This window comes from Phacochoerus africanus, chromosome 8, assembly GCF_016906955.1.
Source record: "Phacochoerus africanus isolate WHEZ1 chromosome 8, ROS_Pafr_v1, whole genome shotgun sequence".
Classification (NCBI taxonomy): domain Eukaryota; kingdom Metazoa; phylum Chordata; class Mammalia; order Artiodactyla; family Suidae; genus Phacochoerus; species Phacochoerus africanus.
Window position 1 is genome coordinate 45,163,436 of NC_062551.1, and position 25,367 is coordinate 45,188,802.

The window sequence follows — 25,367 nt, forward strand, 5'->3', positions numbered from 1 at the left end:
TCATGTCATCTTCCCGCCACCTCCAACTGTGGTAAGCAGAGGTGATCCTTATTTCATGGGTGAGGTAACTGAGGCTCAGAGAGGTGACTTGCCCAAGGTGACTCAACCAGTAAATGGCAAAGATGAGAGTCAAATGCTGGTTTGATTATCCCCAAGTTCTTATTGCTTTAGAGACCCTTCTATGACTCTAGGAGTTCACAAATGAATAAGGAGACAGGAGGTTAGGAGACAATGCCTGGGTTCTGGGAGTAGAGCCATGGTCTCTCCTGGAAGGGTGAAGTGGAGCCAGGGGTTTAAAACCACACCCCTTGGGGGATTGTGGCAGACTGATACTTGGGACACCCAATGGAAGGCTGTGAGGTCAGAGGCGGGGCTAGCTCGGGGGTGGGGGGGGGTGGGGGGTGAGGGTGGGGAACAGGAGCCCCAACATCAGTTCAGAGCATGCGGTGTCCAGGAGGAAGCTACAACCGGTGAGTGGTGGCCTCTCCCCAGTTGAGACTTTCCTATTACAGCTCCCTTTCGGTCCATTTCCTGCCACCCTGTGGCCCTCTCCCCAAGGTAGCCAAGCAGTAATCCTCCCTCCTATAGGGTCCATACTCACGGTGAGCCCACACCCAGGAATACGCCTGCTGGGCAGTGGCACACTTAGGTCTGTCCCTCTGTTTCTGAGTTCCCAGTTTTCTTAAAGTCCAAAGTGGTGGTTTTGATGTGTGATAAACTTCTGCCTTGTTGGGGTCTGTCTTTCTACTCTTCACTATTGGCTTATAAAAAACAAAATTGCATCATCTCCCTACCTAATCTTGAGAGGAAATGGCCTCTCCCTCTATAGTTCCCATTTCCCTTTCTCCCCTTCCTCAGGGGTCAAGGCTTCTGCAAGGTCTCTCCATCCTTGAGCGAGGAGCCTTGTCTCCTGTGGCTTCTGACCTCCTCTCTTAACTCACTGCATGGGACTCTTTGGTCTCTTCCTGTTCCTTCTCTGAGGATGGGTTCTAGAAGTTTTGGGCCTCAGGGAGATGATCGATTGATGCCTGAGAGCCTGCCCTCCTGTGGCTACGACCCCTGCCTTGCTGCCCTTTCTTCCTCTCGGGACCCTCAGCTCCGCCTGATGGGCTTGCAGCAGGGGGACATACTGAACTTTCTCCTGAAGCTGTATCTTGCTCCATCCCTAACTTCCAGGGCTGACTGGGTTTCGTGGTGCTCTCTCTGTCTGGAATGAGGGGCGCCTGGCCTACTCAGAGGTCTTTCCCTGCAGAGGAGCTTGGAGAAGCCGCAGTATCCATGTCTGCTTCCTTTAAGTCAGACGTTGCCAGCTGGCGGGACCCGTCTATTCTGGTCTTCACCCCACTGCTTGATACAGTTCTTAACCGTCTGGCCCTTGCTCTCTAAGTCCTGAATTTGGTCTAACAGCCATTCTCCCACCACCCCCACCCTGTTATGGTTCCGGAAAAGCTCAGGTCCTCTCTTGGGTTAGTCCATTTGCTCCCCTCAGGACAGAGAGTTCGGATTCAGACCACTCACTCTTTCTCCCCTCACCTCCACAGGCTTGAGAATATGCTGTTCCTCCCTCCCCTTTCTACCATGGACCCCACACTGTGGCCCTTCTCTCAGAACCTCTGAGATTGGTACCCAGGCAAGGCAAAATGCCCCTGTCCCCGACAAGACTGCCTAGTCCCTATGGCTCTGATCGGCTGGTACGGCTAGCAGCCAGGCTCCGGCCAGCACTATGTGATACCCTGATCACAGTGGGGAGCCAGGAGTTCCCTGCCCACAGCCTGGTGCTGGCAGGTGTGAGCCAGCAGCTGGGCCGCAGGGGCTGCTGGGCTCTGGGAAAAGGCATCAGCCCTTCTACCTTTGCCCAACTTCTGCACTTTGTTTATGGGGAGAGTCTAGAGCTGCAACCTGGGGAACTGGGGCCCCTTGAGGAGGCAGCCAGAGTGTTGGGGGTACAGTCCCTGGAAGAGGCGTGCAGGAGAGCTCAAAGGGACCCTGCCAAAGACGAGCTGGGTCCAAGGCTGAAGGAACAACAGAAGGAACCAGAACAACCCACAGGGGATTCTCTGAGAGGAGTGGAGGGCTTTGGAGAGAACGAGAGAGCAGAGACGTTCTTTAGAGCTGGTGAGCAAGAACAGGAGACATTGCACAGGCACAGGCGACCAAGAGAGAGCCCTGAGATGGCAGAGACAACTCGGGAGGGTCAAAGGGAGCAGATGAGACTAAAGGAGAAACTTAACCAAGCCCCCACTGGCCATGGGAAGCAAGAAATGATCATGCGGGTGAGCGATGGTCCAGGGGGCTCTGAGGAAAATCTGCGGGAGCTCCCTGGCCCCCTTCCCCCATCAGGTCCCCTCCAAACTGGCATCACCCCTAGGCCCTGGTGGGCTGAGGCCCCTTGGTTGGGGGAGGGCCCGCCTGCCCTGTGGAGCATCCTGCTATTGCCGCCCAGATATGGCACTCCCTTCTCCCATAGCACCCCCATCACTGGAGCCTGGCAGGAGGTCTGGCCTCAGGACCAGAGGTGAGTTGAAGGGCCTATGGAAGACCTCCAGCTGGGAGGGAGCGGCTGCGGACAGGCAGCGGTGAGGGGTGGAAGGGCACCATATCTCTCATCTCCACTATACACTTTCTGAGCTGGAGAGCGGTCAGGAAGCTCCTGCCACAGGGAAAGCCAAAGTTCAGCCCCAGCAGAGGACTCCTGACATTTCCCTCCCGAGAAAGGGCTTGGCCAGGATGCCAGGTGCAGCCAGGGCTGTAACCCTTCCCCATCCGACTCCCAGGATCCCACTGTCCCTGAACCTCCACAAAGGCCTCTGGAGCCAGAACCAGTTGGCCTCCTCCAGCCCTACCCCAGGTAAGCCCCTCACTGCCTGGCACGCACGCTGTAATGTGGTCTCTCAGCTGGGGCTGGGGCTCCAGGAGTTCAGCTGAGCAGGATCCGTACTTCACTCTGCTCCCTCCAGGTTCCCTCCCCCAGGGCCCCACAGCACTCAGCCCTGGGGAAATGGAGGAGGCTGATCAGAGGCACACAGGTGAGTAGGGTGAGGACGCTTTTGCCTCAGCCCCACTGTGGCCCCGGATGTCTGGCCTGAGAGTTTCAGTGATCCAGCTCTGGGATTCCCAGCCCTGCCCTCCTTTGCCTTTTGTCCCCACAGGTGAACTTGCAACCTGTGTGGGTCATGTGGCCACAGCAGGCCACGCATCTCCCCGACACCCTCCCCCACGCCCTCCCGCTCGGTCTCGGCCCTATTCTTGTTCTGTCTGTGGGAAGAGGTTTTCACTCAAACATCAGATGGAGACGCACTACCGTGTTCACACAGGTATGGGCACCCTGCCCAGTATGAATTGTCTGCTTCCTTCCAAACTCCAGCGGGCCGGCTCCTAAGTCCCTCTCTGCACACCTGGCTCCGGCACAACTCCCTTGCCCAATTGCCCCCACCGACCACTAGGCCAGGCTTCGTCGTCTCCTTCTTTCCTTCACCAGCCTTCCCCTTGACCTGCCCTAGGAGAGAAGCCCTTCTCCTGTAGCCTCTGTCCCCAGCGCTCCCGGGACTTCTCAGCCATGACCAAGCACCTGCGGACGCACGGGGCTGCACCCTACCGCTGCCCTCTGTGCAAAGCCGGCTGCCCCAGCCTGGCCTCCATGCAGGCACACATGCGCGGCCACTCGCCCAGCCAGCTCCCACCAGGATGGACCATTCGCTCCACCTTCCTCTACTCCTCCTCCTCCAGACCCTCTTCCTCCACCTGACGGATTGTCAGCAGCTTCTTTGGCTTCAGTTAAATGTACAATTAAAGAATGTAAGACAGGACGGGTGGGCCAGCTGGGCGTCCGACCCCGCACCGCGGCTACGGCTGAGCCTAGCAAACTCAGCTCCAAGAAGCGCCGCAAGAGGGGCGCCGAGAGCTCTCTCCCCGTTGACTGCGGATCGCAGAAGCCTGGGCCGGCGAACCTGTGTTGAGCGACGGCAGTGAAGTTTGCATGAGTGAAAGTTAACTGTGCGGGGACTGGCGGTTTCATCACCAAAATAAAGAGTTTCTTGTGCCCCCTCCCAGGACCATAAAGCCGAGTCCAGACTTTAGTCTGCCCGCGGTGAGCAACCTTGCCCCTGGTCCTGCAGCGACCCCTGGTGGCTCATCGCGGCAGCCACCGCCCCGTCTCCCGGGGCTCTCTGTCCTCCTCCGGAAGCAGCGGGACGCGAGGACTCGGTGTCTTGACCGACTTAGCAGCAAGCCCTGTGGGGGGAGGCTGTGAGAACACAAGTTACTCGTCCCTTCTACAGCAAGCAGTGGCACGCGAAGTCTGAGTCTGGGCCTCCTGGCCCGGGAGTTCGAAAGGAACGTGTTTCTGCCCTGCTTTCGGCTACCCGCCTCCTTTTCTTGAGCACAAGGGCCAAAAGGCCGCGCGACCTCCCCAGCATCTCTGCTGTGGGGTCGAGCCCGGAACTGAGGCTAACCCTTTGCCCCCGCCCCTAATCCAGCCCACGCCTCTTACAGTCGCGAACTTCACTTCCCAGCGTCTCTGGGGTTCCCAGGGTCCGAAGCCCACTACACCCTGGGAGTGGTAGTTCATATGGGTCTCTGGCCTAGGCAAGAACAATGGGAGGAGTCTGGGATGAGAACCACACCTCCCGGCAGCAGAGGATGCTGGCTTTCTGGGTCCGGCCAGGACCCCGTAGTCCCAGCTCTCGCGGCCCTAGCTCTCCGCGGAAGGAGCGAGGTGGTCGGACTACATTTCCCTGACACCTCTGCGCCTCACCCTCTCCCGCCGCGACGCGGGGGTCTGTGCTCTTCAGGTGCGGTTTAAAAGTGACGGCCAGCCGGCCGGCCTCGGACTCCCGCTCCCGTGGTGCCCCGCGCGTGGCCGGCCCAGCCCCCGGCTCCTGCCGGCCGGGCGGCGGCGCTGGTTGTTGTCGTGAGCCGCGGCCGCCCCGCCCCTCCTCTGCTTTCCCCCCCGCCCCGACACGAGCCCTGCGCACGGGCCGCCCCTCCCCCGCCTCCCCGGCCCCTCTCACGGTGCCAAGATGGCGGCGGCGGCGGGCGGCGGCAGTTGCCCCGGGCCTGGCTCCGCGCGGGGCCGCTTCCCAGGCCGGCCGCGGGGCTCCGGCGGGGGCGGGGGCCGCGGCGGACGGGGCAGCGGGGCCGAGAGAGTGCGGGTAGCTCTGCGGCGCGGCGGCGGCGCGGCAGGGCCGGGCGGAGCCGAGCCCGGGGAGGACACGGCCCTACTCCGTTTGCTGGGGCTCCGCCGGGGCCTGCGCCGGCTCCGCCGCCTGTGGGCTGGCCCGCGCGTTCAGCGGGGCCGGGGCCGGGGCCGAGGCCGCGGCTGGGGCCCGAGCCGGGGCTGCCTGCTGGAGGAGGAGAGCAGTGACGGGGAGTCCGACGATGAGGTGAGGCAGTCGGAGGCGTCCCCAGCGCCTGGCGGGCGGAGGCCGGGGGCTTCCAGGGGTCTGGGTGGTCCTGAGGGGTGGTGTGGGGAAGCGGGATCCTCAGGACTCTGAGGAGGGAAAGGGCCTTAGAAATAGGCACGGGAGGAGATCGGCTGCGCGGAGCTGTCGATGGAAGGGGCCTCTGAAAGTGCATAGAGAAGCTCGGGCTGCAGCTTACACTTGGGCCCGAGGCGGGTCCTGCAGAAGTGCCCTGGGCTGCTCCTTCTTGGTAGTTGGCAAAGCTAGGGCAGGTGAGGTTTGGGCGAGGAGGCTGTAGGAACTGCATGCCCAACCAGTGGTGGTTGACAGCAGCAGCGTGGCTTTACTGGACCCAGGCTGGGGCTCTCTGGGCTCCTACCTGCCGGGTGCCCCGCCCAGCCTCAAAACCTCGGACACATCCCTGATTTCACTAGTGCCCCGATTCCTCTTCTGACCTAAAGTGGAGCGAAGGTAGAATGGTGAAGAGCTTTCTCTTGGGGGCACAGGTTGCAGAGAAATGGAGTGAAGACTGAGAGTGGGCACTCTAGCAGGTTTGAGTTTAATTCAGGGTTTATCACTAGCCTTTAAGAAAAGGCAGGAAGATGTGGGTTGTGTTACTTAGGACAGTTTGTGGCGTTCGGAGCATATAATATGAGAAACCACTTGTTACACACATGGACACCTCACTTGGGTGGCCCAGTTCCCATTTTCATTCAAAAAGAAACTGTAGCTTTAGAGGGTGAACAGAGGTCCCACTTTTTTCCCCAAGTTGGGGTATGAGGGAATCTGAGGGTTGTGCTTATTACTACCTGACCTGAGAAGACCCTGTTGTATTCCCTTTGGGCCAGTGAACCACTGATGGCTCTGCTGGTGTGGTCTGGAACCTGGGATGAAGGCTCACAATACTCTCTACCTCCATCCTTAAGAAGAAATCGTGTTTTCACTTCCCCTCACCTTTGAGCCTCGTTAGTTCTTTTGTAAATAGGGACACGTTAAGGGGGAAGCTGGGGATATTCCTCAATACCTGAGTTTCAGGTGAAACGAGGGCTTTGGCACTGACTGCTGTTTCTCCCCTCCACCCCTGGTCCCCTAAATCAGGAGTTTCAGGGTTTTCATTCAGATGAAGATGTGGCCCCCAGTTCCCTGCGCTCTGCGCTCCGATCCCAGCGAGGTGAGTGATGGGGAAACTCTACCTCTGTAGCTTTACAGGAATGTTACTCTTGCTCTTCGTGTCAGCTCTTCCCTGCTCAACTAGAGTCTCCACCAATTACCAAGTGTGTTCTGTGTTCAAAGCCCAAGCTAGACTGGCTGTGGGGGAAACAGACTTAGTCCCTGCCCTCCTGGAGTCTTCCTCAGTCCTCAGGGCTAGCTTGACCCATCTCCCCACACCTATTCTCCTTTTAGGTCGAGCCCCCCGAGGTCGGGGCCGCAAGCATAAGACGACCCCCCTTCCGCCTCCTCGCCTAGCAGATGTGGCTCCTACTCCCACAAAGACTCCTGCTCGGAAACGGGGTGAGGAGGGCAGAGAACGGATGGTGCAGGCACTGACTGAACTTCTCCGGCGGGCCCAGGCCCCCCCAGCCCCCAGGAGCCGGGCATGTGAGTCCTCCACCCCCCGTCGGTCTCGGGGACGGCCCCCAGGACGGCCAGCAGGCCCCTGCAGGAAGAAGCAACAAGCAGTAGTGGTGGCAGAAGCAGCTGTGACAATCCCCAAACCTGAGCCCCCACCTCCTGTTGTTCCAGTAAAACACCAAACTGGCAGCTGGAAGTGCAAGGAGGGGCCCGGCCCAGGTCCTGGGACCCCCAAGCGTGGAGGACAGTCTGGGCGAGGAGGCCGTGGAGGCAGGGGCCGAGGCCGAGGTGGGCTCCCCCTCGTGATCAAGTTTGTTTCAAAGGCCAAAAAAGTGAAGATGGGGCAATTGTCCTTGGAACTTGAATCAGGTCAGGGTCAAGATCAACATGAGGAAAGCTGCCAGGAGGCCCCCCAAAGAAGAGTTGGATCTGGACAGGGAGAGGGCCCCTGCTGGAGAAAGGAGCAGAAGCTGGAGGAGGAGGGAGAGGAGGACAAAGGAAAAGAGAAAGACAAGGAGCAGGAGAAGGAAGAAGAAAGAGAGAAGGAAGAGAAGGAAGAGGGAGCTGTAGCCGAGCAAGAGATGGTGCTAGCGGAGGAAAAGGAAGAGGCAAAGCTGCCATCACCACCCCTGACTCCTCCAGCCCCTCCACCTCCTCCATCCCTCCCACCCCCCTCAACATCTCCTCCATCTCCACTTTGCCCTCCACCACCCCCAGTGTCTCCACCCCCACCATCCCCTCCGCCACCTCCTGCCCCAGAGGAGCGGGAAGAATCCCCTCCTCCCGTGGTCCCAGCTACATGCTCCAGGAAGAGGGGCCGGCCTCCCCTGACTCCCAGTCAGCGGGCAGAGCGGGAAGCTGCTCGGGCAGGGCCGGAGGGCACCTCTCCTCCCACTCCAGTCCCCAGCACCACCACAGGAGGCCCTCTGGAAGACACCCCCACTGTGGCCCCCAAAAGTACCACCTTTCTGAAGAACATCCGGCAGTTTATTATGCCTGTGGTGAGTGCCCGCTCCTCCCGTGTCATTAAGACACCCCGGCGATTCATGGATGAAGACCCTCCCAAACCCCCCAAGGTGGAGGTCTCACCTACTCTGCGGCCTCCTGTTGCCACCTCCCCACTCGCCCCCCAGGAACCAGCACCAGCCCCCTCTCCGCCACGTGCCCCAACTCCTCCACCTACCCCAGTCCCACTCCCGGAGAAGAGACGGTCCATCCTGAGGGAACCCACGTTTCGCTGGACCTCGCTCACCCGAGAGCTGCCCCCTCCTCCCCCAGCTCCTCCACCGGCCCCACCCCCACTTCCTGCCCCTGTCACTCCATCTCGGAGGCCCCTGCTGCTTCGGGCCCCTCAGTTTACCCCAAGCGAAGCCCACCTGAAGATCTACGAATCGGTGCTTACTACTCCTCTTGGGGCCCCTGAAGCCCCTGAGCCAGAGCCTCCTCCTGCCGATGACTCTCCCGCTGAGCCTGAGCCACGGGCAGTGGGCCGCACAAACCACCTCAGCTTGCCTCGATTTGCCCCTGTGGTTGCTACTCCTCTTAAGGCCGAGGTACCCCCTCCTGGGGCTCTAGCTCCAAGCAGTGGGCAGCAGCCTCAGGCTCAGCTGCAGCAGCCCCTACAGGCCTTCCAAACCCAGCTGCTGCCCCAGGCACTACCCCTACAGCAGTCGCAGCTGCAGCCACAGTTACAGCTACTGCCACCGCAGCAGCCGCCACCACTGGAAAAGGCCCGGATTGCAGGCCTGGGTTCCTTACCACTGTCTGGTGTGGAGGAGAAAATGTTCAGCCTTCTCAAGCGAGCCAAGGTGCAGCTAATCAAGATTGACCAGCAGCAGCAGCAGAAGGTGGCATCTTTGATGCCGGTGAGCGTGGTGCTTTGGCCAGGCCCCTGCAGCCAGTCATCCAGCCTCAATTCTTTGTACCCTTCATCTCCTGACTCCCTAGACATTCTCCAGCATTGCAGGGAACCCTCAGAGCCAGTCCTTCGCCTGTCCCCCAGCTTGCTGGGTTCCTTCCGTGGCTCAGTCCCTCCCCAGTGCTTGTCCCCTGGCCCCATTTTTCTTCATTCTCCAGCCTCTGACCCTCTTTATTTCCCCGCCAGCCAAGCCCAGGAGGGCAGATGGAGGAGGTCGTGGGGACTCTGAAGCAGATCCCAGATAAAGGTTCTGTCAAGTCTGAAGATGAATCGATGGAAATTAAGAGAGAGAGACCGTCGGTATGGAGTGGGAAGAAGGCCCTCTGAAGAAGGCTGGTTGCAGGAGCACAGGGGGCAGCTCTCCACATGTATTCCTGGTTTCTCCTCCCCCAGGGCCCCGAGTCCCCTGTGCAAGGCCCCCGTATCAAACATGTCTGCCGTCACGCTGCTGTGGCCCTGGGTCAGGCCCGGGCCATGGTGCCCGAAGATGTCCCCCGCCTCAGCGCTCTCCCTCTCCGGGATCGGCAGGACCTCGCCACGGAGGGTAGGGGCGGGTGTGTCGTGGGGAGACTTGACAGCTGTGTCGAATTTGGGTGCAAACAAATGCACCAAGAGCCTGGGCAAAAGGGAGCTGAGTAGGGGGCTCGGGACTAGGTGGCAGGTCGGTTGGTCTGAGAGTGCTCGGTCTCAGGGCGGGTTTGGGAGCACCCGGAGCCTGAGCCCTGTGGGAAAGTGGGGGCCAGAGGGCCGGCTGAATGGGCTCTCGGGGAGGTCAGGGAGATAAGGTGGAACTCTCGGTGGCACTCTGGCTCCATCCCTGCCTCTCCACTGCAATAGATACGTCATCAGCGTCTGAGACTGAGAGTGTCCCATCTCGGTCCCGGCGGGAAAAGGTGGAGTCGGCAGGGCCTGGGGGAGACTCGGAGCCTGCAGGGTCTGGTGGGACCCTGGCCCACGCCCCCCGGCGCTCACTGCCCTCCCATCATGGCAAGAAGATGCGGATGGCACGGTGTGGACACTGTCGGGGCTGCCTGCGTGTGCAGGACTGTGGGTCCTGTGTCAACTGCCTGGACAAGCCCAAGTTTGGGGGCCCCAACACCAAGAAGCAGTGCTGTGTGTGAGTAGCTGAGGTGCAGCCTCCATTCCCACCCATGGTTGTCAGTCACCCAGGCCTCCTGCCCCACCAGAGCAGAGCAGTGGGATTGGCATCCTTGTGGAGAGCCTTCTCTCTTCCCCCAGACCACCAGTCCCCTACCCTGGTGACGTGCTGCTCCCCTCCCCAGATACCGGAAATGCGACAAGATAGAGGCTCGGAAGATGGAACGGCTGGCCAAAAAAGGTAACAGGGTTTGAGGAGCATTTCTTTAGGCGTCTTACTGGGATTCGCGGTATGGACGAAACCGTGTTTTCATCGTTCTCCTTCCTTCGTCTTTGCAGTCTGCCACCTTCGTCTTCTTTTTCATCGTGTGCTTTTATATCCCTCCCGCACTTGTTTTCTTTTGCCCCCCTTTTTTTCTGGCTTTTCTCCGTGCTGTTGTTCCCATGTCCCTGGCTAAGCTCAGATCCTACTGAGTCCCCTGTTCCCACAGGCCGGACGATAGTGAAGACGCTGTTGCCCTGGGATTCCGATGAATCTCCTGAGGCCTCCCCTGGTCCTCCAGGCCCACGCCGGGGGGCGGGAGCTGGGGGGCCCCGGGAGGAGGTGGCGGCCCCCCCAGGGCCCGAGGAGCAGGACTCCCTCCTACTGCAGCGCAAGTCAGCCCGGCGCTGCGTCAAACAGCGACCCTCCTATGATATCTTCGAGGACTCGGATGACTCAGAGCCCGGGGGCCCCCCTGCTCCTCGGCGTCGGACCCCCCGAGAGAATGGTATGAATTGCCTGCTGCTTTCTTAGTCAGTCCCGTGTCATTTGTGTGGAAGGGTCAGGGCTCACAGGCCCAAGGCTCTATCAGTTTCAGAAAGTAGCTGAGTGCAGAGAAGGGGGTGTTTGGGTGGGCAGGAAGAACGGGTGTGGGAGGTGTTCAGTGGCTTACTGAACAAGGCCCAGGTCAGAGAAGGTTCTGGGGATCCTGATAGCATTTCATTTCGGGGGAATGGGAGGAGGAGAGAGGGAACTTCACTGCTCTTGTGTCTTGCCTAGAGCTGCCAGTGCCAGAACCTGAGGAGCAGAGCCGGCCCCGCAAACCCACCCTGCAGCCTGTGTTGCAGCTCAAGGCCCGAAAGCGCCCAGACAAGGTCAGCATAGCCCCACGTCAAGAACCCTGAGCCCCGTGGAAGGCTCATGCCTCGAGCTTTCTGGCAAGTCAGGGTAACAGGCTCACCTGAGTGCCGTGGTGTGGCCACACCAGAGGACAGGCCCTGAGGGGTGAAGCAGGCCTGTCCTTCTGGAAAGCAAAGTAGAATCTCGGCAAAAGAGAGGATTGGGCAGCCTCGGGGAGAGGGCAGGGCGGTCGGGGAGAAGTTGGTAAAGGGTGGGCTGACAGCCCTCTGGGCACCACCATCCCTCCCTAGGATACTTTGGCTCCTGGTACCTTTGCTTCTTTTCCCAATGGCTGGACGGGAAAACAAAAGTCCCCTGATGGTGTGCACCGGGTTCGTGTTGATTTTAAGGTACGGCCTTGGAGCGGGGTAGTGGTGGGGGCTGTGGTTGGAGGAAACATGTTTATTATCTGAGAAACCAGGGCTTTGAGGTTGGATCTGGCTTGTGTTCCTGGCTGCTCTCTGACCGGAAGTTGTCTCTTCTCTTAGGAGGATTGTGACTTGGAGAACGTGTGGCTGATGGGTGGCCTAAGTGTACTCACCTCTGTGCCAGGGGGGCCACCAATGGTGTGCTTGTTGTGTGCCAGCAAAGGCCTGCATGAGGTTGGACCCTTGCTTTTTTTTCACAGCCCCCCAAGTCTCCATTGGCCCTTACTGCCTGATTTCTTGAGCCCTCTCAAGAGGGTCACGTTCCCTGGCCTCCTGGTCTCATGGTGCCAATCGTTCACTCTCCCTGCCCCTAGCTGGTGTTCTGCCAAGTCTGCTGTGACCCCTTCCACCCGTTCTGCCTGGAGGAGGCTGAGCGGCCCCTGCCCCAACATCATGACACTTGGTGCTGCCGCCGCTGCAAGTTCTGCCACGTCTGTGGGCGCAAAGGCCGGGGATCTAAGGTTTGGGCACAGGGGCTGTGGTGGAGGGTGGAGGCATGGAGAAGAAGAGGTATTCCTCTGCCAGTAGGTTCTGCCATTGCTGTTTTTCTCCCATATCCAACAGCACCTCCTGGAGTGTGAGCGCTGCCGCCATGCTTACCACCCAGCCTGCCTGGGACCCAGCTACCCAACCCGGGCCACACGCAAACGGCGCCACTGGGTGAGAGCTGAGGCCCACGCCCCTTGCTTTGGAGTTCTGATGAATGCCGCCACCACCCCCAGACTTGCTCTAGGCCAGGGCTCGCAGGCGGGGGGAGACGTTGGAGGTCCCTTTGAGAGTTTGATAAACATCGTGTATTCTCTTCGAGAATTTCACGTAAACAAGATTTACATGCAGAGTTTATATCTAATGGTTTTAGGGGCTGTGGATTCCGTAGTCCTGGGATAAGGGTCTGCTGGTCTAGCCTGATCTCCTTCCCGTCTCCCTCTGCCAGTCTCCCCCCTGATTCTCTCTCCTGCCCTGCTTCTTTTCCTCTCCCCTTCTCCTCTTCACCTCTCCTGCATACCTTTCTTCCTCTTAGCCGTTGTCCCTCATCTGTCCACTGCTCTTTGCCCATCCCCCGCTCACACTGCTCCAGCCTGGTGTCTGGCTCTCCCGCTAACGTCGCCCTGCCTCCCCAGATCTGCTCAGCCTGTGTGCGCTGTAAGAGCTGTGGGGCAACTCCAGGCAAGAACTGGGACGTCGAGTGGTCGGGAGATTACAGCCTCTGCCCCAGGTGCACCCAGCTCTATGAGAAAGGTGGGGACCTGGCAGGGGACTGGGGCCCTGGGGGCCACCGGGGTGTGGGCAGGTTCCTAGACAGGCCGTGGGAAGAGATCCTCTTTTCTAGTGGCTTTCTACTGTCTTCGAGCTGTGCACCCTTCTTTCCACTCAGAGTGCTTTTCTACGGGAGCCCACATAGTACGTGAAAGAGAAGGACGCAGCCTCTCTGAGGACAGTGGGCATGGAGGGCCAGGGCCCCGCCCTGTGCTCGTCCCTGAGATACCTCCTGGAGCCTCAAGTCTCCACTGAGCTCTTTGAAGACCTGGGCTTGCTTATTTACGCAGGCAGCATGTTTAGCAAAGCTCTTTTTGTTGAGAGGCATTGGGGCTGCAGAATTAGAAAAGTGGCCTTATTCTCAGCCAGCCGGAGATGAGGCATTACAGAAGCAAGCCTGCGCAGCAGCCAGGGATGGCTGGCTTCCAGACAGGGACTCGGGCAGCTAGAAGTCCAGCCCTTCTGACTTGCCTCTTCTTCCCTCTTGCTCCAGGAAACTACTGCCCAATCTGCACACGCTGCTACGAAGACAATGATTACGAGAGCAAGATGATGCAGTGCGCGCAGTGTGACCACTGGGTGCATGCCAAGTGCGAGGGGCTCTCGGGTAAGTGGGCGGAGAGGCTGGGCTGTGGCCTCTGCCCCGCAGGGATCCCAGTCCTACTCTCTGGCTCGGGCCCTCGGAGGACAGGGCTGCCGAGAGCCCTCACATCCTCCTAAAACATTTTTTCCTCTCCCGCCCTGCCTGTTCTAGATGAAGACTACGAGATCCTTTCAGGGCTGCCAGACTCGGTGCTGTACACCTGTGGACCGTGTGCTGGGGCCACACACCCCCGCTGGCGAGAGGCCCTGAGCGGGGCCCTGCAGGGGGGCCTGCGCCAGGTGCTCCAGGGCCTGCTGAGCTCCAAGGTGGCAGGCCCGCTGCTGCTGTGCACCCAGGTCTGGGGAGCCAGACTGCAGGACGGGGTGGGGCCAGGCGCAGCTCGAGCCCTGCTGACTTCCCCTCTTTGCAGTGTGGGCAGGATGGAAAGCAGCTGCACCCAGGGCCCTGCGATCTGCACGCTGTGAGCCAGCGCTTCGAGGAAGGCCACTACAAGTCCGTGGTGAGTGGGACACTGAGAGGAACAGGTGGGTGCCAGGAGGAGGGGGCTGGGGTTGGGGGTCAGGCTCTGGTCCTGACAAACCCCCTTACAGCACAGCTTCATGGAGGACGTGGTGGGCATCCTGATGAGGCACTCAGAAGGGGGAGAGACTCCGGAGCGCCGGGCTGGAGGCCAGATGAAGGGGCTCCTACTAAAGGTGGGCTCTGGGAGGCGGGGTGCCTGGAGGGCAGCTTGAGTGAGGGTCCCTCACACCCTTCAGACCCCGCCCCTGTCAACTCTCCTAAGGAAGCCAGTTCTTCTCGTGACTGTTAACCCTCTCCCCAGCTGCTAGAGTCTGCGTTCGGCTGGTTCGACGCCCACGACCCCAAGTATTGGCGACGGAGTACCCGGTTGCCCAAGTGAGCTCAGCTGGATGGTGGGAGGGGATCCCAGGATCCAGGGCAAAGGCAAGGCCCCTGGCAATCCAGGGTTGAGGTGGACTGAAGAGCAGGGTTAGGGTCTGGAAGGTAGTCGAACCAAGATGAAGGTTCCCAGTGGCTCTAGATGAGCAGATGGTGTGAGTACCTCTTGCTTTGTGTCTACTTCGTGCAAGGCAGCGCGGGGGACAGCAGTGAGTGAGCTGATGACTCACACAGGGCGCTGATGGAGAAGTTCAGGGATTGTGGGAGCCCAGAGGAGGTGCCTGCCTAGGAGCCTAGGGCCTAGGTCTTCCCAGAAGAGACGCCGTCCAAGCCGAGATGTGGGGGAAGAGTGTTCCAGGCATGAGAAACAGTATTTCATGTGCCAGAGGTGGCATTCGTTAGAGGGCCTGGCTTCTGCAGGAGACTGAGAGGAATTCCACGAGCAGAGGACAGAGGGTGCCAGGGCATATTTAGGCTGCTATTATGGGTGGGCCCCAGTCTAGCCACCCCTGTTTAGATGTGTCAGAGGCTGACCCTGCCTGTCCACAGCGGAGTCCTTCCCAATGCTGTGTTGCCCCCCTCCTTGGACCATGTCTACGCTCAGTGGAGGCAGCAGGAACCAGAGACCCCAGAATCAGGGCAGCCTCCAGGGGACCCTTCAACAGGTACTGGGAAATCAGGGCTGGAGGCCAGATCCCCTGAGTTAGTGGGCCAAGCTCCAGGTCCGCATTCTTGGACTTTCCTTCCAGCCTTCCAGGGCAAGGATTCAGCTGCGTTCTCCCACCTGGAAGACCCCCGTCAATGTGCGCTCTGCCTCAAATATGGGGATGCGGACTCGAAGGTGAGGGCTACCTTGTGAAGCCCCAGCTTGTGTGGGGTCTGCTCTCTGCGTCCTTCCCTCACGCCAGTCCTCCTCTGCCCCCAGGAGGCGGGGCGGCTCCTGTACATTGGGCAGAATGAGTGGACACACGTCAACTGTGCCATTTGGTCAGCCGAAGTATTTGAAGAAAACGATGGCTCCCTCAAGAACGTGCATGCCGCTGTGGCTCGAGGGAGGCAGATGGTGAGGGCATGGGCCTGGAGAGGTGGGCAGCCCTCGGGGTCCCGGTATGGCCCTCCTGCAGTGGAGACAGCGCTCGTTTCGCAGTCTCTATCGCAGCTGGTCCTTTCACTGCTGGTCCTAGGTGTCTTTTTTGGTTGTCCCAGGACTCTGGTGTTGCTGTGACAGTGACTCTTCCATTCTGTGCCTTCTGGTCATAACATGGGCCTGAAGCCTAGGAGAGCAAAATTCACAACCTCCCTTTGATTTAACCTGTGCTGGGTGCTTTCCGTACAGTCTGGCATTTAGCTCTTACTACCTCCCTGTGAGGTGAGGTGTTGCCTGGGTTAGAGTCTCTCTCATGGTGTGAGGCCTGAGTCAGGGACCGTAGAGTCTCCAGTGCGGGAAGTAGGAGAGGTGCACCCACTGCAAGGGGCCGATGCGAGGATTAACGAAACAATACAGGTTCCGCGTTAGAACAACGGTATGAGAAAGATGGGCAGCACCACTCAGCCTCCGCCCTGGTTATTTTCTTCCAACTGCAGCCTTTCGAGAAAGTCTGGACTAGTTGCGGGGTGCACCTGGCCCCGGGTGCAGCTAGGGGAGAGGCTCTGTGGGCTGTGCGCCTTTGCTCTGTGAGCGGCTGGGCTAGACAGGGGCCCAGGCAGAGTCTTAGGGACAATAGCGCTGAGTGTCAGGCCCTGGCCCTGGTCACCGGCCTGCCCCCTTAGCAGTCCCCTCCACCCACAGCGCTGTGAGCTCTGCCTGAAGCCGGGAGCCACGGTGGGCTGCTGCCTCTCCTCCTGCCTCAGCAACTTCCATTTCATGTGCGCCCGGGCCAGCTACTGCATCTTCCAGGATGACAAGAAAGTTTTCTGCCAGAAACACACAGACCTGCTGGATGGCAAGGTGGGCCCGCGCCTGAGGGGAGACGGCTCTTCACCTGTCTTGTCCTCTTCCACTCAGGGACCCCCCCGCAGCCCCTCGGCCTGACCCCCGCTGCCTCTCAGTGTCTCCTTGTTCCCTCAGCCCCCGGCCCTGTAGCCAAGCCCCCAGCTCTCCAGGCTCTGCCTCCAGAGCCTTCCCTTGCATCCCCCTCCCCACCCCCCAGTCCAGCAATCCCATTGGCCACCTACCTCCCAGGAGATCGTGACCCCTGATGGTTTTGATGTTCTCCGCCGAGTCTATGTGGACTTTGAGGGCATCAACTTCAAGCGAAAGTTCTTGACGGGTCTTGAACCCGATGCCATCAACGTGCTCATTGGTAAGCAGCTCACTCTCTACCTCGGTCCGCCGGACCCTGCCTGGGCCCACCGCCCTGACCTCTCCTCTGTGCGTAGGCTCCATCCGAATCGACTCCTTGGGCACTTTGTCTGACCTCTCAGACTGCGAGGGACGGCTCTTCCCCATTGGCTACCAGTGAGCAGCCCGGGGCATTGGTGGGGTCGGGAGGGCCCTCAGGACTGGATCTTGTTTTCCAAGTTGTCCTGACCCTCTTGTCCCACACGCCCTCCTCTCAGGTGCTCCCGCCTGTACTGGAGCACGGTAGATGCTCGGCGGCGCTGCTGGTATCGGTGCCGAATTCTGGAGTATCGGCCGTGGGGGCCCAGGGAGGAGCCAGTTCACCTGGAGGCAGCGGAGGAGAACCAGACCATTGTGCACAGCCCCGCCCCTTCCTCAGGTACCGCCCAGGAACTCCCTCAATTTCTTCCCCGAGTGCTGCGCTCCGCAGACAGTTACCCACTGCCCCTTATTCTCCTGTGTCCTGAGGAATCTCCAGGATGCTCGCCATTCTTGTCAATAACATAATGGCAATAACATAAATAGCTCAGTGGCTAAGCCAAGTGTGCTGGGAGTGTACTCGGCATTTGACAGGAAGTGAGGGGACAGCCCTGTGTTGCCTGCTCACAGGGGGTGGCAACTCCTGGACAACTGTAGGGAGTGTTTGTAGCCACCTGATTTGGGGCTGCATGCTCATGGAATGCTCCCCTCGGCCCTTTGAGGATGTACAGGCTCTGCTGTACGACTCAGGAAGGGAGTTGCCCTCCATGGTGTCATAGCGGTAGAGCCAGGGTTCCGACCTAGATCTACTCAGTTCCCAAACCGGACCCTCACATCCATGCTTGCAGTGAGGGCTGGATGGACGGGCTTGGAGGTTGGTAAAGGGAGAGTCCTGTGGGCTGAATAGGAGAACGAAGAGATTTGGATTGTGTTTGCAGGTAAAATGTTTGTCTTGGATTGGAGCATGACATAGAATAGAGAGGGGAAGAGGGTACAGCCGTGTCAGCTGGAAACAAGGGAGTGTTGGGAGGAGGTGGCAGAGGTCAGCTTGCACAGATTGAGTGGAGCCAGGTAATGGGGAGCCGTGAGCGCCAGGATGGGGTGGATGCCTTTGATGTGGCAGGGATATGCAGAGCAGGTAAGAAAGTGGTAGGACTAGCCGTGCTGGAGAGAGGGCAGGGCCCCGCGTGGGGCCTGAATCAGCTGTAGGCAGCCAGAAAGTGGGGAGATGGCAAAGGATGGGTGAGGCAGGGTTGCCAAGGATCTCTGACCTCAGGTGTGTGTGGAGCTTTTGCAAAAACCACGGAGGGGTTTGGGACCCATGCGTCTTGTGCCCAGGTCAGGGGCCTGGCAGAGAAGGCACGGTTGGCTCGAAAGAATGGAGGGTGCGAGAGGAGAAGCTTTCACAGAGAGCCCCTGCCACCCACATGCCATTTTCTTGCCTCTTTAGACCCCCCAGATCATGTGGACCCCCCACCAGATACAGAGGCCCTTATCCCTAGAGCTCCTGAGCACCATTCACCTGTTCAGAACCTGGACCCCCCACTTCGGCCGGATCCAAGCAGCGCCCCTCCTCCAGCCCCCCGCTCCTTCTCGGGGGCTCGAATCAAAGTGCCCAACTACTCACCATCCCGGAGGCCCTTGGGGGGTGTCTCCTTTGGACCCCTGCCCTCCCCTGGTGTGTACCTGGGAGCGTCCGGGCGAGGGGTGGGGCGGGGCGAGGCAGGAGCTCTTGGCTGACACTGACCCTTCCCCCTACAGGAAGTCCTTCTTCTCTGACCCACCACATCCCTACGGTGGGAGACCCGGACTTCCCAGCTCCCCCCAGACGCTCCCGTCGTCCTAGCCCCCTGGCTCCCAGGCTGCCCCCAACACGGCGGGCCTCTTCCCCTCTCAGAACCTCTCCTCAGCTCAGGGTGCCCCCTCCTACCTCAGTCGTTAGAGCCCTCACACCTACCTCAGGGGAGCTGGCTCCCCCTGCCCGGGCCCCATCTCCACCACCCCCTGAAGACCTGGGCCCAGACTTTGAGGACATGGAGGTGGTGTCAGGACTGAGTGCTGCTGACCTGGACTTTGCGGCCAGCCTGCTGGGGACTGAGCCCTTCCAGGAAGAGATTGTGGCTGCAGGGGCAGTGGGGAGCAGCCACGGGGGCCCGGGGGACAGCTCAGAGGAGGAGGCCAGCCCCACGCCCCGCTACGTCCACTTCCCAGTGACTGTGGTGTCTAGCCCTGCCCTGGTCCCTGGAGCCCTCCCTGGAACCCCCCGCATTGAGCAGCTGGACGGAGTGGATGACGGCACAGACAGCGAGGCCGAGGCAGTCCAGCAGCCTCGGGGCCAGGGGACTCCACCTTCAGGGCCAGGGGCAGGCCGGGCTGGGGTCATCGGGGCCGTAGGGGACAGGGCCCGGCCTCCCGAGGACTTGCCGTCAGAAATTGTGGATTTCGTGTTGAAGAACCTAGGAGGGCCTGGGGAGGGAGGCGCTGGGCCCAGAGAGGAGCCACTTCCTCCAGCTCCTCCCCTGGCCAATGGCAGCCAGCCCACTCAGGGCTTCCCCCCTAGCCCGGCGGACCCCACTCGGACGTTTGCCTGGCTCCCTGGGGCCCCAGGGGTCCGGGTATTGAGCCTGGGCCCTGCCCCTGAGCCCCCCAAGCCCACTGCATCCAAGATCATCCTTGTCAACAAGCTGGGGCAAGTGTTTGTGAAGATGGCGGGAGAGGGTGACCCTGTCTCAGCCCCGGTGAAGCAACCACCTCTGCCCCCTCCCATCCCCCCCACAGCCCCCGCTTCCTGGACTCTGCCCCCAGGACCCCTGCTGGGTGTGTTGCCAGTGGTTGGGGTGGTCCGCCCCGCCCCACCCCCACCCCCTCCTCCATTGACGCTGGTGCTGAGTGGTGGGCCCCCCAGCCCGCCCCGCCAGGCCATCCGCGTCAAAAGGGTATCCACCTTCTCTGGCCGTTCCCCACCAGCACCTCCCCCAAGCAAGACTCCCCGGCTGGAGGAAGATGGAGAGTCCTTGGAGGACCCCCCCCAGGGTCCAGGGCTTTGTGGCAGCGGGTGAGTAAGTGTGCCCAGGCTGCAGAGCAGGGGAGAGGTGGGCAGGAGGAGGCAGCTCAGCTTTCTCACAGTCCCCCCACCACCAGGTTTAGCCGAGTGAGGATGAAAACGCCCACTGTGCGTGGAGTTCTTGACCTGGATGATCCTGGGGAAGCCACTGGGGGGGAAAGCCCGAGGTGAGTGGCCAGCCTTCTTTTCCTGGAGCCTCGGGGTTCTCTGTCCCTTCCTCCTTCTGACAGGTCTCTTCTCACAGGCCCCTCCAGGACCGGTCCCCTCTGCTGCCACTTCCAGAAGGTGGTCCTCCCCAGGCCCCCGATTGTCCCCCTGACCTGCTGCTTGAGTCCCAGTGGCACCACTACTCAGGTAGGGACCGGCCTTTCCCTCTCACCCCCTCCTTCCCTGTGCTTGCCTCCGCCGAGTAACTGACAGATACAGGATTGATCCACTTTAGAGAACACACCCACTGCGTGTTGCACACTGCACACCGACCTGGGTATGAGCCTGAGGCTGGGTACTTGAGGTACAGACACACTCTTGGGGGCCTATGGCACAAAGAGACCTGGAGATGAAGTTTCAGCTTGCTGTGAGACGTCCTCTGAAAGTGCCCGTCCAGCGCGCCCAGGAGCCCAGGGAAGGGCTTCAGAGCCTGGTGTGCCCGACTCAGAGGGTTGGCTGCCTGGTAAAGTCAGTGAAGTTCTGGGGGTCATCCAGAGAACGGAGCCCATCTAGGGCCCAGAGAAGGGGCAAGAAGAGTCCAGAGCTAGAGGAGAGTGGTGTCCCAGAGGCTCGGGGTTGGCAGTGGTCAGCAGTCCCAGCTGTCAGGACACCAGGCACATGGGTGGGGTCCAGGGTCGGGGTACTGCCTGGGCAGGTGACATACATCAGGTCAGAGTCCAGAACTGAAGGCAGTGGCTGATGAGGAAGCCAGAGCCATACCCAGGTGCCTTGCCAAAAAGCTCAGCTAACCATTTTGAGGGGTTTGGTGTGAGGGCTGAAACTGCAGAGGCAAGGACGAGGGTGAAGGGGACTTTGGATGGCAAAGGAGCTGGGAGGGGTGGTGGCAGCCAGGTGTGACTAGGAGACCCCTGAGCTGGAGGGAAGGAGGTGAAGAGGGTCTACCGCCATACCTCGTTTTATTGCGCTTCTCTTTATCACATTTTCTACAAATTGAAGGTTCACGGCACCCCTGTATCGATCAAGTCTGTTGGTGATATTTTTCCAACAGTATTTGTTCTCTTTGTTTCTGCGTGACACACTTTAGTAATTTTTGTAATATTTCAACCTTTTTATGGTGGTCTGTGATGAGTGATCTTTGGTGTTGCTATTGGAGAAAGAATACAATTCACTGAAGGCTCACGTGGTCCGTGTAGTAAAGTGTTTTTTTTAAATTAAGGTATGTACGTTTTTTCTAGATCTAATCCTGTTGCACACTTTATAGACTGTAGTATGGTGTGGACATAACTTGTGTGTGCACCGGGAAACCGAAAGATTTGTGTGACTTGCTTTTTGCGATGCTCGCCTTGTTGTGGTGGTCTGGAACTGGACCCGCGGTATCTCGGATTTATGCCTGTGCTCGCAGAGATGGGAGACATCGGTATTCAGGATCGGGACACTAGGAGCAGTTTTGGCCAATGGACACAGTGAAGCTGGAAGGGCAGTGCTCTGCTGGTCATGGAGGGCTTGGGAGAGGGAGCGGGTTACAGCCAAGGAAGCCGGTGATTGAGCAGCTTGGAATATCTTGTGGCCCCAGTCCTGTCCAGATGTGTGGATTCTTCTCATTATGTAGTGCTCAGCTGCCGAGCATGAGAGCGGAATGTAGTAAACCGAGGCTGTTTAACTGAAAGGCTTTTTAACAGTTGGAGTCAGACAGAAATAGCATGGTATGGCAGTGACCGTGACAGACAGGTCCCCTGCCCTTTGGGACCAAACCACATGTTGCCAGAGGAAACACATGTAATTAGCAAGTGCACTCTAGCTTAGGATGAGCACCGAGGAGGAAGACAGGGAGGGCGTGCCCGGTGAGGCCTCTGGCCTCTGTCCTGCTGTGTTCATGAAAGTGAGGGTGCGGAAAGGTGGCGGACCCTGGGGTGCTCTGAAGCCTGGAGATGATGGGGGTCACACAGCAAGAGTTTGGTTTAGTTTTGGTTCGGCCAGGAGGGAACATGGGCTGATTGGCCCAGAGAAGCAATGTGGGGAGAAAGTATGGCCCCGTGAGTCCTGCCTCTCCTAAAGTGTGCGCCACTCAAACGTCAGCCCCACCCCACTCAACCCAGGGACAGCAGTCAGGCCTCCATCCTCATCCTGCTTGGGCCAGCAGCAGCAGCAGCAGCAGCATTTGGTGTGCTGACCCCTCCCTCCTTGAAGCACTTCCTTTCCTGGCTTCCAGAACCCCACCCCTCTCCTCACCTCCGGTTGTGCCTCCTTATTGCCCCAACCTGTCACTTCGGTGTGTCCTAGGGCCCTGGCCCTGACTTTTCTTTCCCCCAATCACTCCCAGGTGCTCTTATCTAGCTTCCTGGCTCTAAGTCCCACCTCTGATTCCAATAGCCCCCAAGTTGTTGGCCAGGCTTCTGTATCCTGCTGCACCATCTCCACCAGCAAGTTGAAAGGGAAGGTTTTCTAAGAGGGATCTCAGACTCGACATGTCCCAGACTGAGTTCTCAGCCTTCACCGTTTCAGTCTGTGGCAGTATTATCTTTCCAGTTGTTTCGGCCCCACTCCTCCGGGTTGTCCTGGACCCCTTCTCTTTCCCTAACAGCCACATCACTTCTCAGCTACTCCTATCTGTTCTGGTTCTAAAATTTCTAGCCCCTGAGAAATCCCTCGTGGTGCACATGTATTTGATTTTGTGAGTATGGGCCTTTCTGATGCTATATTGGTCATCTTTACCGAGGTGTGCTGCACATAAAAAAATACACTTGCAAAATATAATAGTTCTCCAGTGTTTGAAATTTTGTGAGATAACAGAAGAAGAATGAGGGGTAGATAAGGGCATTTATGGCAGACTGCATTTGAGTGAGCCATAACCGTGTCCTGCAAAAGGGGCCTACAGGCCCTTTAGAAAAAATAGTGTCCATTTTGTGGGGTTCACTGGGCAGATATTGCAGCAAGAAGGACATCAGACCCTGTTTCTGTGCTTCTACCCGGGAGGAGACCAAGGGGCTTTTGAGTCCAGGATGGGTGATCTTCACCACCTCTGTCTGATCTGCTTCTTGGGACCAGGTGAGGCTTCAAGCTCTGAGGAGGAGCCTCCATCCCCAGAGGACAAAGAGAACCAGGCCCCTAAACGGGCTGGTCCGCATCTGCGTTTCGAGATCAGCAGTGAGGACGGGTTCATCGTGGAGGCAGAGAGCCTAGAGGGTGAGTTGGTGGAGGGGGGTTGTGTGGCCAGGGAGGGAAGAAGTCCCATAGAACCCCGTCCTGACTGCTCTGGCCCTGCCCTCTCCCCAGGGGCGTGGAGAACTCTGATTGAGAAGGTGCAAGAGGCCCGAGGGCATGCCCGGCTCAGACATCTCTCCTTTAGTGGTAACTGAGGGGGGGTCCACGGGAAGTGGTACCTGGGGGCTGAGATGAATACCCGATGGTGACATGGGCCTCCGGCATGACTTAGGGGTCCTCATTTTTGACTCTCCCCAGGAATGAGTGGGGCAAGGCTCCTGGGCATCCACCATGATGCTGTCATCTTCCTGGCAGAGCAGCTGCCTGGAGCCCAGCGCTGCCAGCACTATAAGTTCCGCTACCACCAGCAGGGAGAGGGCCAAGAGGAGCCACCCCTGAATCCCCATGGGGCAGCCCGCGCTGAGGTCTATCTCCGGTGAGAGGTCTCGGGTGTGGTACCTGGCTTGGGGTGGGAATTAAAGGAAACGGAGGTCTAGGGAGAAGACACTCGATTGCTGCAGAAATTATTTCTAGAGTTCACGTCACAAGAATGAATCCCATCTGTTCCCCTTTTGCTGTGTCTTCAGTAGAAGCAGTATTCCTCTTACGCCGCCAGCGGCAGGCCCAGGCCAAAGAATGGAGGGGGAGCATCTTCTTAAAAGAATGGCTCTGACCCTCCCTCCTTTCCTCCCTCCCCCTGCAGGAAGTGCACCTTCGACATGTTCAACTTCCTCGCCTCCCAACACCGGGTGCTCCCTGAGGGAGCCGCCTGTGATGAGGAAGAGGATGAGGTGCAGCTCAGGTCAACCAGGTATGGAGGCCAGGCTGGGGTGCTAGGGGTGGTCTGGAAGGGCCCTAAGGAGGGTGACTGGGGCAAGAGAGGTCATTCCTGGGCACCAGCCTGTGCGACCCTGCCATCCCCCACCAGACGCGCCACCAGTCTGGAGCTGCCCATGGCCATGCGCTTTCGCCACCTCAAGAAGACATCCAAAGAGGCTGTGGGTGTCTACAGGTGAGTGGGGTTGGGGGGAGGATGCCCCTTGGGTGGATGGACAGGTGCCCTGTCGTGGGGCCGCCTTGGTTCTGTCCCCCTGCCCCCTGAGCTCCCCCTTGCCCATCCTGCCCTGCAGATCTGCCATCCACGGGCGGGGCCTGTTCTGTAAACGCAACATCGATGCCGGCGAGATGGTCATTGAGTACTCTGGTATTGTCATTCGCTCTGTGCTGACTGACAAGCGGGAGAAGTTCTATGATGGGAAGGTAGGCTCTGCCAGGCCATGAGAATGAAGTGGGTGCAAAGGGGCCGTCCGTGGGAGCAGAGTCCCTGACTCCCCACCCTCTCCCTGTAGGGCATTGGGTGCTACATGTTCCGCATGGATGACTTTGACGTGGTGGATGCCACCATGCATGGCAATGCTGCCCGCTTCATCAACCACTCGTGTGAGCCCAACTGCTTCTCTCGAGTCATCCACGTGGAGGGCCAGAAGCACATCGTCATCTTTGCCCTGCGCCGCATCCTGCGTGGGGAGGAGCTCACCTATGACTACAAGTTCCCCATTGAGGATGCCAGCAACAAGCTGCCCTGCAACTGTGGCGCCAAGCGCTGCCGTCGGTTCCTTAACTGAAGCCTTGGCTGCCTGCCGTGCCCCCCTGCTGCCATCTTGCCCCTAGCCTGGGGGCTCTCTCATCCCTCCCAAAGCATCTCACCCCCACCCTCATGTTCAGGGTGGTTGTGGGCATGCAGGTGGCAAGGGCCCTGCCTCCAGCCCACCCAGCAATCGCCCCCTTCTTGCCCTGGGGGCCCAGGATGTAGATATTGTACAAAGGTTTCTAAATCCCTTCTTTTCTATGCACTTTTTTATTTAAGAGGGTGGGATCCCAGGTGGGAACCCCCCACAATAAAGTCTGTCAATGTTTGGAGAGGTGGTCTTTCCGTTCGTATGGTGCTGGGGACAGGTAAGGAGCTCCTATTTCTCTGTGCCCCACACTCATCCTGAGCCAGGCATACCTGTCAGCCTCGACAGGTAGGTGAGTGGCCGTGGTTCAGAATTAGAAGTAAATGGAGTTCCCATCGTGGCGCAGTGGTTAACGAATCTGACTAGGAACCATGAGGTTGCAGGTTCGGTCCCTGCCCTTGCTCAGTGGGTTAACGATCCGGCGTTGCCGTGAGCTGTGGTGTAGGTTGCAGACGCGGTTCGGATCTTGCGTTGCTGTGGCTCTGGCGTAGGTCAGTGGCTACAGCTCTGATTCGACCCCTAGCCTGGGAACCTCCATAT

The 25,367-nt window shown here is 59.2% G+C and overlaps 2 protein-coding genes across 11 annotated transcripts; both read left to right on the forward strand.

Moving 5' to 3' along the window:
* The first annotated feature begins 411 nt into the window (after positions 1 to 411).
* ZBTB32 (zinc finger and BTB domain containing 32) lies at positions 412 to 4,059 on the forward strand. 6 transcript variants are annotated; one of them, XM_047788678.1, is made up of 6 exons: positions 412 to 470; positions 1,542 to 2,515; positions 2,775 to 2,848; positions 2,958 to 3,026; positions 3,150 to 3,314; positions 3,501 to 4,059. In XM_047788678.1, the coding sequence occupies exons 2-6, from the start codon at positions 1,641 to 1,643 to the stop codon at positions 3,743 to 3,745; spliced, it is 1,428 nt and encodes a 475-aa protein (XP_047644634.1). In that variant the 5' UTR covers positions 412 to 470; positions 1,542 to 1,640; the 3' UTR covers positions 3,746 to 4,059. The 6 variants fall into 6 exon arrangements, with proteins under 6 accessions (XP_047644634.1, XP_047644635.1, XP_047644637.1 ...); XM_047788682.1 differs by having other exon boundaries at positions 430 to 470; positions 2,468 to 2,515; XM_047788679.1 differs by lacking the exon at positions 3,150 to 3,314.
* Positions 4,060 to 5,001: 942 nt separating this feature from the next.
* Positions 5,002 to 25,011, forward strand: KMT2B (lysine methyltransferase 2B). 5 transcript variants are annotated; one of them, XM_047788672.1, is made up of 37 exons: positions 5,002 to 5,381; positions 6,498 to 6,570; positions 6,804 to 8,836; positions 9,076 to 9,189; positions 9,283 to 9,433; positions 9,727 to 10,006; positions 10,173 to 10,228; positions 10,479 to 10,757; positions 11,030 to 11,124; positions 11,401 to 11,499; positions 11,638 to 11,751; positions 11,892 to 12,038; positions 12,142 to 12,237; positions 12,699 to 12,816; positions 13,328 to 13,441; positions 13,589 to 13,773; positions 13,848 to 13,937; positions 14,029 to 14,133; positions 14,262 to 14,335; positions 14,888 to 15,003; positions 15,088 to 15,179; positions 15,264 to 15,401; positions 16,128 to 16,286; positions 16,521 to 16,641; positions 16,718 to 16,796; positions 16,898 to 17,058; positions 18,109 to 18,336; positions 18,420 to 19,713; positions 19,800 to 19,889; positions 19,967 to 20,076; positions 22,936 to 23,073; positions 23,164 to 23,238; positions 23,350 to 23,527; positions 23,795 to 23,902; positions 24,020 to 24,103; positions 24,222 to 24,351; positions 24,441 to 25,011. In XM_047788672.1, the coding sequence occupies exons 1-37, from the start codon at positions 5,019 to 5,021 to the stop codon at positions 24,714 to 24,716; spliced, it is 8,163 nt and encodes a 2,720-aa protein (XP_047644628.1). In that variant the 5' UTR covers positions 5,002 to 5,018; the 3' UTR covers positions 24,717 to 25,011. The 5 variants fall into 5 exon arrangements, with proteins under 5 accessions (XP_047644628.1, XP_047644630.1, XP_047644633.1 ...); XM_047788674.1 differs by having other exon boundaries at positions 5,004 to 5,381; positions 16,524 to 16,641; XM_047788676.1 differs by lacking the exon at positions 5,002 to 5,381 and adding an exon at positions 6,297 to 6,364.
* The last annotated feature ends 356 nt before the right edge of the window (positions 25,012 to 25,367 follow it).

Excerpts from the sequence above, each read along its gene's own strand:
- ZBTB32 (XM_047788678.1), top strand. The coding sequence starts at position 1,641 with ATGCCCCTGTCCCCGACAAGACTGCCTAGTCCCTATGGCTCTGATCGG. Across the intron at positions 2,516-2,774 it reads GTCTGGCCTCAGGACCAGAG|GATCCCACTGTCCCTGAACC; the intron begins GTGAGTTGAAGG and ends TCCGACTCCCAG. Across the intron at positions 3,315-3,500 it reads GCACTACCGTGTTCACACAG|GAGAGAAGCCCTTCTCCTGT; the intron begins GTATGGGCACCC and ends GACCTGCCCTAG.
- KMT2B (XM_047788672.1), top strand. The coding sequence starts at position 5,019 with ATGGCGGCGGCGGCGGGCGGCGGCAGTTGCCCCGGGCCTGGCTCCGCG. Across the intron at positions 19,890-19,966 it reads ACTGGGGGGGAAAGCCCGAG|GCCCCTCCAGGACCGGTCCC; the intron begins GTGAGTGGCCAG and ends CTCTTCTCACAG. Across the intron at positions 23,074-23,163 it reads GGAGGCAGAGAGCCTAGAGG|GGGCGTGGAGAACTCTGATT; the intron begins GTGAGTTGGTGG and ends CCCTCTCCCCAG.